This window comes from Palaemon carinicauda, chromosome 22 (genome assembly GCF_036898095.1).
Source record: "Palaemon carinicauda isolate YSFRI2023 chromosome 22, ASM3689809v2, whole genome shotgun sequence".
NCBI classification, from domain to species: Eukaryota; Metazoa; Arthropoda; class Malacostraca; order Decapoda; family Palaemonidae; genus Palaemon; species Palaemon carinicauda.
The window spans coordinates 56,621,864-56,634,399 of NC_090746.1; the positions used below are offsets into that span (position 1 = coordinate 56,621,864).

A 12,536-nucleotide genomic window follows, 5' to 3' on the forward strand; every position below is an offset into this window, starting at 1 on the left:
TTCGCGGATTTTCACCCATCACGGTCGGGTCTGGAACCTATCTACCGCGATAAACGAGGGCTCACTGTATTGAATTAAAAGCTCAAGACGGAGACGACTGGCGAAATCTAACTGAGGCCCTTTGTGTCAATAAGCATAGGAGGAGATGATGATGATGTCTCATTTCGAATCACAAGGGGAGACGGCAAGCGCACGTGATCGGAAGACCTCTATTGTGGAAATAGCTATGTAGTACTGTACTACTATATGTTCTACCTTCCTGTATACGGTGGTATATGAGTGAGAGTGCATAGGCGCGTCTAACATAAACGTTATCATCCATTAATATGAAAATGTCGACTTCTAGGGTAACTATATACCAAAGTAAGTGACCAAAAAGGTTAGACAGGAAGAGTAGGCAACTGATCACTAATGTCCATGGCACGTCAGCCCACTAGTAGTAGTAGTAGTAATAGTTCGATGAACGTTTGTGAGTGACGAATGTTCGCGAGCTCTGACAAGAACCGGTGAGCTGATGAAGAAGCTTACGCATCCACATGCTGGGGCCCTTTAAACATCTGTGCATGACATCTTACAGTTATGTAGATAGCTGAAGCTCATATGAAGAACTTTCAATGAGATGTATTGCATCAGGAATCCATTTACACAGTACTTTTGTGATAACAAAAAGTTCTGAGTGGCGAGTGAGGTATTAAACACCAAGGCTACCAAGCGTGCTGTATCCTGTTTACTATTGGCGAGTGCTGGGCTATTTTCCAAGAAAAGAGTACTGTATGCTAAATTCCCTCAACTGCAAGTCGTGGTAAGCGTTACTGAAGTAGCGCGATCCGTAGAAACCAAAGATTGAAGTTCTGTGCGCTGCCGCCACCAAGCGCACATCAAAGTAGCGCACACCTGTGCGTTTACGCAGTTGCGAGTGGTAGCATTGATGATGTAGCGCTAGCTCTTGCTTTGGACAAAGAGTCTAGCATGTGTCGTCTAGATGACGAGACTCGCTGAAGCAATAACGCTGGAGAGCTATAGTGTATGACGAGTAGAGAACAAGAAGAGTCTCGCTGGGAAGAACAAAGCTCCTGCTTGCAATGAGGATCGTAGTGGGTAACGCTCAGCATTCCTCGCTAGAGAAGTTCCCTGACGTATGGTGTCGGTAATGACTACTCCAAAAGTCAAGGCCTCTGAGACTCGTCGTTGGTTGTTAGTAATTCTACCCACAAATGGGAATATTGCTGTCCATCAAAGGCGAAGGGCAACTTTACCTCAGAAGAGAAAGTCGTGAGCTGGGCAGCGATGAGAAACTATTGCAGGAGTTGTGAGTTGTCACAAGCTTGCCTGCAGTGGTATGTTGGAAACTTGGTCGTGAGCTGGAGACTGGTCACGAGCAAGTCTGCGCTGTCTCGTCGTGGGTCCTGAAGTGGGGTAGCGAACAGAAGGGCGATCACGTGTAGAGGAATTGTCAGGCGCTGGATTGCGGTTGCTAGATTCCAAAAACCTAGTAGTGAGCTGACGGGTGATCATGAGCTGATGGGAGATCATGAGCTGATGGGAGATCATGAGCTGATGGGTGATCGCGAGGAGCTATTCAGCTGGGTGAGAAGAGACAGCTGAACAAACTGGAAGGGCAAGTGAAGGACGGACACTGGAAGCATCAAACTCGCTGGAGGCGAGCAACTCCTTTTTCATGCTCTGACAAGCCAAGCTTTGAGGGATTAGAGAAAGGCATGGACAAGTCCAAAAAGCTTCTCTTAGTCCAGAGTGACAGAGACCACTCCGGGGAGGACCGAACCTGTGTACAGGGAAAGTGTCCACCATGAGTAGGAGGAACAACTTTGGACTTAGCCCTCCTTCCGCCAGCTGAGCAAGCCCAGAACGAGGGAGAGTGCTGTCGTCAGCACGAGGAACAGGAACTTCCGCAGGCGAAAGCTACGAGGGGATTGATAAGGCAGGAGCCACAACTTCCACAGAAAAAGGCCCTAAGGACTCCTCCGGTGCAAAACCTTCAGAGTCTTTGGGAGCAGCAGAAATATGCTTCGTACTTTGCACTCCCTCCGCTGCCTGCCATCGCAGAACGTAGGAGTGCATCATCATCAGCGCTGAAGAAAACCACTCGGGAGAAAACCTAACCCGCACACAGGAAAGGAGTCCCTTGAGAGGAACAGGAACATGCTTCAGACTTTGCACTCCTTCTGCCAGCTGACATAGCAGAACGAGTGTGTGTGTTGTCGTCAACGCTGAAGAGGCTCCTCAGCAAAAATACCTAAACAGTAAACTGAAAAGGTGTCTCTTGAGAGGAACAGGAATATGCTTCGTACTTTGCACTCCCTCCGCCGGATGCCATTGCAGAACGTAGGAGTGCGTCATAGTCAGCACTGAAGAAACCCACTCGGGAAAAATCTAACTCGCAAACAGGAAAGGTGTCCCCTAAGAGGAACAGAAACATACTTCAGGACTTTGCATCCCCTCTGCCGGCTGCCATTGCAGAATGAGGGAGTGCATTGTCACCTCTGAAGGAGGAAAACCTATCCCGCGAACAGGAAAGGTGTCCCCTGAGAGGTGCAGGAACATTGTTTCAGACTTTGCACTTTCTACGCTGGCTGCCATCGCATTACAAGGGAGTGTTGTCGTCAGCGCTGAAGAGGCCCTTCAGGAGAGAACCTAAACAGTGAACTGAAAAGGTGTCTCCTGAGAGAAAAAAAGACATGCTTTCCACTTCACACTCCATTCACCGGCTGCCATTTCAGAACGAGGGAGTGCGTCTTCGTTAGCACAGAAGAAAACCACTCTGGAAAAAACCTAACCTGCAAACAGGAAAGGAGGCCCCTGAGAGGTGCAGGAACATGGTTTCAGACTTTGTACTCTCTCCGCTGGATGCCATCACATTACTGTACAAGGGAGTGTGTTGTTGTCAACGCTGAAGAGGCCCCTCAGTAGAGAACCTAAACAGTGAACTGAAAAGGTGTCTCCTGAGAGGAACAGGAACATGCTTCACACTTTGCACTCCCTTCGCCGGCTGCCATTGCAGAAAGAGGGAGTGCGTCTTCGTTAGCACAGAAGAAAACCACTCGGGAGAAAACCTAACCTGCATACAGGAAAGGTATCTCCTGAGAGGTGCAAGAACATGATTCAGACTTTGCACTCTCTCCGCTGGCTGCCCTCACAGAATGAGGGAGTGCGTCATCATATGCGAAGAGGAGCAAGACCAAAGTCAATCTTTGGATCGACCACAACTGGCCTCCCCGACGTCGAACTAGCAAGGTGCGAGTAACATCTTTTTCAAGACTGTGAAAATGCATGCAAACGGAGAACAACTACCATGTGGAGAAGCCGGGGAGTCCTCCAGCCTAAGGGTTGTCTAGCATCAAAGGGAAGAAATCGTAAAGAGACGAGCACGCAATGCATAGAAAGCAGTAGCGGAGTACCCATTTGCCACACACTCAATGTTCACAGGCTTCATGCCATTTTGTTCCATAATAACTCGAACACCCCCTTGCTTAGAGTCTAACCTTTTCCATTCTCTGAGCAGCACTAGTATAAGAATCATCTCTCATGCATGTCTTTAGAATTGCTTTTTGATCAGTTATGAAGTTATGTTCTTTGACAAGTTGTGACTGCTATTGTTCATCACAAAGGCAAATTGTGCTGCGTTGCAGTTTACAAAATCATGAAAATGGTCCCCAAGAGGATTACGAAAGGCAATAAGAAAAAGGAAAATATGCGTAAGGCCAACTTGAAAATATTGTATACAGTATTTGTACAGCAACTTCACGCTTAGTACAGCCAAGATTCTGAATAATAAAGATGTTAAAGCATTTGACGATGCAGAACTGGTGCCAGCATTGATGAATCAAAGACAACATGTTCTTAAGGCTGAAAGGTTTTTGCTGATCTTGATTGATGATCAGCAGTTAGAAGGTGAGACAATTACTGAAAACACTATTTGTGAAAAAGAAATGGTATAGTAGCTGAATAAGGCACAGCATTAAAAGATTTCAACTAAGGAGGAGGAGGAACAGAATGGCAAACCTCAAGCTTCAAGTGAAACTAGGAAGTTAAGAGTGTGGAAAACACTGCAGAATTTTATGGAAACGCATCACGCCCATAAGGCATCGGCACGAGAGCAGCGAATCTATTTACCAAAAATGTCAAGTCACATTCGCATGATATTTAAAAAGGAAAGAAAACTGCAGTTATCTATAGATAGGATCCTCGTCAAAACTGAATGCAAGAGAGAAAAGATGACCAAGTATCCAGAGAGCATAAATTAAGGGATTCAGTTAGTGATAGTGTATTCAATTAAAGAGAGAGAACTCATGATAATGTTCTCATGGAGGGAGATTCTTCTTCCAAGCAATAACCAACCCCCTCCTACTCTCATCTTCCTCATGCCACCCACAACTCTCCTCAAAAGTGTTAAGTGCAATTTGTCAACTTCTATTTTTTATTGTGAATTAATTTGCATTCTTTTAATGGCAAGGGTTATGATCTTAACATACATTATCATTAGAAACCTTTAAAAATTGGGGTATTGTCTATTTGTAATGTATTTATGGACATGTGGAATGCATCGAGAGTATTTCCTTAATTTCTTTCATAAAAAATTGTTTTATTTTACAAGAACTTTGGTTTCCGAGCCAGCTCCCACAACAAATTAAAATTGTAAGCCGAGGTACCACTGTACTTGCCTATGAGCAAGAAAAAATATTCACAAATATATATTTTATTTGTAATTACAAAATCTGTAATAATGTATCATGACATTCAACCTAGAGGGCATAACCAATTTTAAATGACAAATGTTTGTCCTATGCTGGGAAACAAAAAAATTAACAATGACGACTATACTCTCTTAGTCAATTGAATCTTAAGAAATGTATAATATAATGTATTACTGTGTATGGAAAATAAACAAAGTATTCTACTCCTGAAAACTTACCTCGGATTTGGATTTACTTTCATAAGGGTGCTTCACAACAGGTGGAAACTTGGTCAAATATGTGGAAAGTTGATCATTGATTTTTCTACGAATAGTTTTAGCAGAATACTGTTGCTTATCTGAAGCCTGCCAGCAAGGTACAATATTATGAGCATCCACCTAGAAAAAAAAATGTACTGTAAAGAGATTTACCTCCTCATTTCATGTGAAAATTACATTTACCACAAAATATAAATCCCTGATGATTACAAAATCCTCAGTACTGTACTCCTTATAAAACAATTACTATATACCTTCTTTAACCCTTAGGAGCCTCAAAAGATTTATCTATAGCACACCCCAAACACTAAAAAATAAGTACAGTATCAAAAAGACAAAAATAACAGATAAAACAAGAAATATGACAAATTTTAAGCAATTTGTATTTTTCCCAACAGTACTTACCTCGAACTACTTTCTTAGGAGAGTCTGGGATCTCCTCCCATCCGACCAGAATTTTGTGTAGTTTACCCTATTCCCGTTTTCTATGCGGGGTAGTCTGGCGGAGTGATACGCGCCCAGAGACGACCCGGGGTCAGAGAGCATGCTTTCTCAGATCTCGCTCCTCAGTAAATTTTGGTAGAAAGAGGATCTCCTCTCTCTATTAAGTCCTGTAAGGCACTCGGGGAAGGACGGTTGGACCATAACCCGAAAGTAGTTCGAGGTAAGTACTGTTAGGAAAAATAAAAATTACTTAAAATTTGTGATTTGTTCCTACACGGAGTACTTACCTCGAACTACTTTCTTTGGAGACTTATACCTTAGAAGGTGGGAGTGTACTGCAGGACTCAGAGACCGGGATGATGGAAGCAACAAGGGGGAAAACCTAGATAGGGGACTAAGTTCCGCAGACCCACCGATAGAAAACACTCGAAAATAGGGAAGACTACCCAAAAAACTAACTTAAGTGTCTAACTTCTGTAAAACAAACGCCTTGGAGACGTATTCCTTCACTGACGATGTATCCCATGGTAGTTAAAGGTATTCCGAGTCATTTTAGGGAAGGTAATTAGGTAACAGGGGGGGGGGGGTATGGAAAAGGAACCTGTGTCTCTTGGACTTACTGCCCGTGGGTTCCCTGGGGCTATACCTTTAAATCTTCAGAAGCACTAAAATGACGGGACTGAGGGAGAATCCGTCCAAGGACCTTCTCGAGCATTCCTTCAAGTAGTGAGCTGTGGAGGTTGACTGACTGGTCCAAGTACCAGCCCTCAGGATTTGGCCGACTGCCACGTTCTTCTCAAAGGCCAGAGAGGTACTCAGACCTCTGATGTCGTGGGGTCTGGGTTTACCTGGAATAGGAATTCCTACACTACTGTAGGCTCTCCTGATCACTTGCCGTAACCAGAAGGAAATCGTGTTCTTGGATACCAGTTTCTTCACCAATCCCGAAGGAACAAACAGATTCTTGACTTCGGACCTCAACCTGGACGTCCTCTCCAAGTACTTCCGTACTGCTCTGACAGGGAACAGTCGCAAGTCCTTGGGGTTGCCTGAACGTGGGATTGCCGGCACCGAGAACCCTTCAAACTTGGGGTCCCAGACTGCTGGGTTCTGGGTCTTGGCCAAGAAGGATGGTACGAACTTCAAGGTAGCTTCACACCAGCCCTTCGAGTGTGACACCTCGTATGAAAGTCCATGGAGTTCCCCTACTCGTTTTGCCGAAGCTAGTGCCAACAGAAAAACTGTCTTGAGGGCGAGTTCTTTGTCTAGGATGTCTTTTAGGGGTTCGAAGGGAGGTTCTGACAGCATCTTCAGGACCCTAGCCACGTCCCACTGGGGCACTCTAACCGCGTGCGGAGGGCATGATTGCTCAAAGCTCTTGATGAGCATCGAGATGTGTCTGGAGGAACATAGGTCGATGCCCTTCAGGAGGAAGACTTGACCTAGGGCTGCTCGAACTCCTTTAATGGCTGGGATGGACATGACTTCCTCGTCCCTGAGATAGACCAAGAAGTCGGCTATCTCCGGATTGGAGGCTCTCAACGGCTTGATATTCTTAGTGGCGCACCACTTCGTGAAGGTAGCCCATTTTGGCTGGTACACAGCGGCCGAAGACTGTCTCAGGTAACCCGACATCCTCGTTGCGGTCTTAGCCGAATAGCCTTCCTTCCTCAGGACACGCTCGATAACCTCCACGCATGAAGGCAGAGGGACCGAGGGTTTTCGTGGAACCTTTGAAAGTGTGGTTGCCGGAGGTCTGACCTGTCCGGAAGGGGCCAGGGTGGGAGGCGCGCCAGTTCCTTTAGGTCCGCGAACCACTCTCTCTCCGGCCACCAGGGCGCTACCAAAGTCATCCACAGGTTGCTCGCTTTCCTCACCCTGTTGAGGACTTGTCTGAGCATTCCGAAGGGAGGGAAGGCGTACACGTCGAGGTTGTCCCAGGGATACTGGAAGGCGTCCTCGAACACTGCTCCCAGGTCTGGCACAGGAGAACAGAACACGGGGAGCTGTGCTTTTAGTCTCGTGGCGAAGAGGTCTATTACTGGCGAGCCCCACTTCTGGATCAGAGTCTTGGCCACTTCTGGGTGAAGGGACCTCTCGGACCCCACCACCTGACCCACTCTGCTGAGGCCGTCGGCTAGGACGTTCCTTTTCCCGAGAATGAACCTGGCCGAGATCCTGATCTGTTTCCTTTCGGCCCATTCCAGAAATTCCAACGTGAGGCCGCACAACTCCTTTGATTTTAGTCCTCCTTGCTTCTTTATGTAGGCTACTACGGTGGCGTTGTCGCATATCAACGCCACGGTGTTTCCCCGGAGCTTCTGGACGAACTCCTGACATGCCCTTTGAACTGCCATCATTTCCAGCACATTGATGGGCAGGTTTTTCTCCTCGGGTCCCCACCTTCCTCTCACTGTACTGTCGAGGAGGTGAGCACCCCAACCCTCCTTGGAAGCGTCCGTGAAGAGGAGCATCTCCGGAGGGTCGGGTGCGAAGGGCATCCCCTTGAGGGTGTTCGAAGTGTCGAGCCACCACTCGAGGACCTCATTCGTTTCCGTGGTCACCGGAACTAGTTTGTGAGGGGAGTCTCTCTGGTTCCAGGCTTCTTTCAGGTTCCACTGAACTCCCCTAAGCTTGAGTCTCCCCTGAGGGACTAGCTTCTCCAATGACACGAGGTGACCTATCAGTCTCTGCCAGTCCTTGGCTCTCCTGGGCTGACCCAACAGAAAGGGCCGTAGGATCTGGCTCAGGTTTTCTAGCCTCTCCGCGGAATTAATGCTCTCGCCAACCGAGAGTCCAGGACCATCCCGAGGTAGGTCATCCTGGTGGAGGGTATCAATTGGGACTTCTCCAGGTTGATGGTGATACCCAGGACGTTGCAGAACTGCAGGAGCTTCGCACCTTGCCCCCTCAGTACTTCCCTTGAGTCTGAAAGCAACAACCAGTCGTCCAGGTACCGAATCAGGCGGATGCCCTGTTCGTGTGCCCAGGCTGAAACTGTCGCAAAGATCCTCGAGAAGACCTGAGGGGCCGTGGATAGACCGAAGCAGAGGGTCTTGAACTGCAACGTTTGGGTACCCCATTTTACCCTTAGATACTTCCTCCTGGAGGGGTGGACAGGGATCTGGGAGTATGCGTCCTTGAGGTCTATCGACATCATGAAGTCTCCTTCCCTCAAGGCCGCTAGGACCGACTTCGGAGTGTCCATCTTGAAGTCGGTTTTGCACACGAACTTGTTGAGGGCTGAGAGGTCTATGACTGGTCTCCAGCACCCTGTTGCTTTCTCCACCAGGAAGAGTCTGCTGTAGAACCCTGGGCCTGGGTTCTTGACTGGCTCCATTGCCCCTTTCGCTAGCATAGCAGAGACTTCTTCTTGTAGGGCTGTCCTTCTCAGGGGGTCTTTCGGTGCCAACCATTCCGCCTGTAGATCTGGTATCAGAGGTGGGGGTTCTGCCAGGAAGGGCAATCTGTATCCTTTCTTCAGGACCGTCACGGTCCACGGATCTGACCCGTGGTCCCGCCATGCTTGCCAAGAATTTCTGAGGCATCCCCCCACCCGAGGCTTCGGCAGGAGTAGGGAGCCTCCCTCCCTATCTCCTTCGGGAGGCACGGCCCGAACGCCCTCTTCTGGAGGCCGAATAGGAGGGCCTGAATGTTGACTGAGTGGCTGAAGATCCTCTACGGGAGGGCTGTGATGGCTGCTGCCAGGACGTAGTAGGAGCGTCTCTCCTGGGCTGGCTAGGTGAGGCGCGAGGAGGAAGAGGGACGTCCGAAGGAGGTCTCCTATGGATGGATCTTCTTGCTAGAAGAGGTCTCGGTTCGCCCACATCCTTTAGCTTTCTCACCCTCTCCATCGCTTCCTCTACTTCCTTGAGGGGGAAGACAGTCTCGCCCCACAGTGGAACACTCCTCAGGGACCTCGCCTCTCTGTCGGGGAGCCGCCTTACCAGTTTGCTGAGTACAGTGTTCCTTTTCCTCAGTATCCAGTTGGCAGTTTCTGTAATTAACTGATAGGACAGGAACTTCAAGGCCTTACCCCCGAGCTAATCAGCTCTTTCATCAGGGCCTGATTTTTCGGGACCGCTAGGTCGTGCGAGGATTGGAACGCTACCAGAGTGGCGGCCCACCAATCCAGCCAGGATGACACATGCACCAGGTCCTGGACAACTCCTCCATCATGGCGGTCTCCGCTGGCGAGAAACAAACCGGGGATGTGGTGGCCCTCTCTTCTGCTGCGCCTTGTCCCAAGATGGCGAAAGCTGGTTCTACTGCGCAGGGGCCCGCACGGTGTCCTTCCGGGAGGTAAAACCGCGACTGAGTCTTCAGGCCCTGGAGAAGTGTAGAGGCGCTCTGGTTCTTGGGGGCCTCCGCATGGTTGGCCACTACCTTGCTCACGTGTGCCAGTCCCAGCTTCACGTCTCTAGCCACCGGGAGAGCTAGTGAGGGCTTCTGTTGAACGGGCGCATCCACCATCCTGTTGAGGCTCGAGAGCCAGAACTCGTCAGACGAGGGCTCCGGTTCATCCAGCCTATGGTGCCGTCAGATGAGGCCTATGACTCTATGGTATGCGGATACCTCCGCTGGAGAGCCTTCTTCCCCATCCTCTCTCTTGTCCGTGGGGGGTCCTGGTTCTCGTGATGAAGGACCTCCGACGGGGGGAGCCGTACCAGGAGGTGGCATCCTCTTGGAGTGGTCCGATTCCCTCGCTACAGGCCGTAGGATGGGCATCGCCGCTGGGACGGAGGTCTCCGTCCTTGATTTCTCCCTTCTTCTGGAGGACCAGGGGTCCGCGGGCTTGCCCGTCGAGGAAAAGACCCTCTCCCGTTCTGGACGTCTCCTTGGAGATCTTGACGGAGGGACGCGGCTGCCAGACCGAAGGGGCGACTCTCCCCGCTGGGCGGGCGGAGTTGGAACCTTCGCGGACCTATGCCTGTCTCTCGACGTCTGATGAGACAAGCTCCTCCGTCGGTCAAATCTGCTCTCGTCGATGAAACCTATTGGTGAGCGGTGTCTAGGGAGCCATCCCGAGGTGCCCGCAATGCCTGCCGCCCCCAGGAGTTGGCTACGTGGGATGGAAACCCGCACCCATTCTTCCTACGGCGAAAGACTTCTCCTGAACTTCCTCCTGGGGGACCTTGGACGTCTATCCAGGTGGCGGGGTCTTGAACTCGAGCGCGAGCGTGAACGTCTCCTGCGAGACCTATCTATGGTCTCTCGGGGCTCCTTTATCTGACGAGTAGGAGTAGGCCTCAACCGAGGAAGCTGAAGACCTGTAGGGCCTCGTTGGAGGGTCCGAAAGTAGACGTGTCGTTGTTGGTTCTGCATGGGTCCCGGCCGATGACGCAGGCTCCATAAAATCCGCCGGGAACGACGCTGACGGTGTTGGAGGGGAACGGGGGAGCTCCTCGTTGGGGAACCAGGCCTCAAACTCCTCTTCCATTCTGTGGGGTGATCTGAAGGGCGTCTTAGGAGGCGCCCACACGTGGGCGTCCGATGGCGGCGAGTCGTCCTTCTCGGTGGCACCCTCAGCTGCTGACGCACCTGAAAAGCCCGCCCAAGAGGCGGGAGAAGAAACTGCTGCCGTTTTTCCCCACATAGGATCGTCCGAAGATACGGGGCCTACTTTGTATAGGGCCCCGTCCCCCGAAAACACACTCGCCCCTCCCTCAGGGCCCCCACTTGCCTGGACAGATGACACAATACCACTGTCTGGAAATTCAGACTCCTGGGGAAGGGCCACCGGCTGCTTCCCCGCAACAGACTTACCTCGACCCCTACCCTGGGTAGGGGGAGAAGGCAGAGAAGCTCTATCCAACGGAACGCCGGGCGAAGCGAGAGGCGAAGAAACGTTGGGCTTCCTAGGCGACCGTCGAGAGGATTTCTTCTTTTCGTGCTGTAACGCACCCACTGCACTTCATTCCAGGACTTGCACTCCTGACATGTGGCTGTAGGGGAACACACACTGCCCCTACACGACGAACACAAGGAGTGCGGGTCAACTTCGGGTTTTGAGAGAAAAACGCCACACGATTTGCCGGCCATAGGCCCAGGGCAACGACAGGGCTGCTCCATAACGCACTAGCAATATACCGCGAGACACAGGAACACAGGGGGAAAGGAAGGGAAGCACACAAAGGGACCACGTGGGGAACACGTGGGACACAAAGGGTCGCACTGGGTTAAGAGAGAGCGTCGGTGTGTTAACGCCGACGCGACCAGAAACTTACTGGGGAGCGAGACCTGAGAAAGCATGCTCTCTGACCCCGGGTCGTCTCTGGGCGCGTATCACTCCGCTAGAGACTACCCCGCATAGAAAACGGGAATAGGGTAAACTACACAAAATTCTGGTCGGATGGGAGGAGATCCCAGACTCTCCTCAGAAAGTAGTTCGAGGTAAGTACTCCGTGTTGGAACAAAATATGATTATTATGAAGTAGAACAGTTTTCAAATAAGTCTGTAAACTTGGGTACTCAAAACTCACATATGAAGCTCAACTCATTAATCCGTAGTCGGGTTTAATCATGAAATCTTGATATGCTCTTTGTTGAAATTAATCATTGCATAGGATTCCCAAATATCCTTTCTATTTCCAAATATATTATTTCAAGTAGGTTATCTATTATATCCAAACCTTACATTCATAATTATGATACAAATGTATGTAATGACAATAAAAAAGAAGCAATCAGTTTATGTTAAATATACTGTTACAATAAATCCAATTAGTAAATGATCTACTTCTCAGTAAATCTGATCTACCCCCCTCTCCCTCTTTGAAATCTACACAAAGCAATAAAAAATTTATCCTAAAACTAGGAAAGTGATATTTTTGGAAACTTGAAAAGGAAAGAACCCTAGAAGACAACTATTGTATCCTCCAACTCATGCGCATTTGTCTTCTCAGGCTGTTTCATAAATGTACTGTAGTTCAATCAACCAGGAAAAAGGACTGTAATTATTGTTACCTACAGCTTCTAATACATACCCTCTTCAGTATCAGGAACATCTGGATAAGGTTAGTGAGTATCTGAGATATTGATGGCCAACATCTAATTGACATAACATAGTAGGTAGAACAATGCAGAGGACAGACAAACTGTGCTCAGATATTTTCATGGCTGA

At 49.2% G+C, this 12,536-nt stretch overlaps 1 protein-coding gene across 5 annotated transcripts in view; it reads right to left on the reverse strand.

Annotated features, from left to right (window-relative positions):
- The window catches only part of phr (photorepair), a 163,864-nt gene that overhangs the window by 45,452 nt on the left and 105,876 nt on the right, over positions 1 to 12,536 (reverse strand). For all 5 annotated transcript variants that reach the window (XM_068346262.1, XM_068346259.1, XM_068346257.1 and 2 more), the window contains one exon: positions 4,931 to 5,089. In XM_068346262.1, the coding sequence (XP_068202363.1) occupies positions 4,931 to 5,089 (159 nt within the window). The remainder of the gene's footprint in view (positions 1 to 4,930; positions 5,090 to 12,536) is intronic.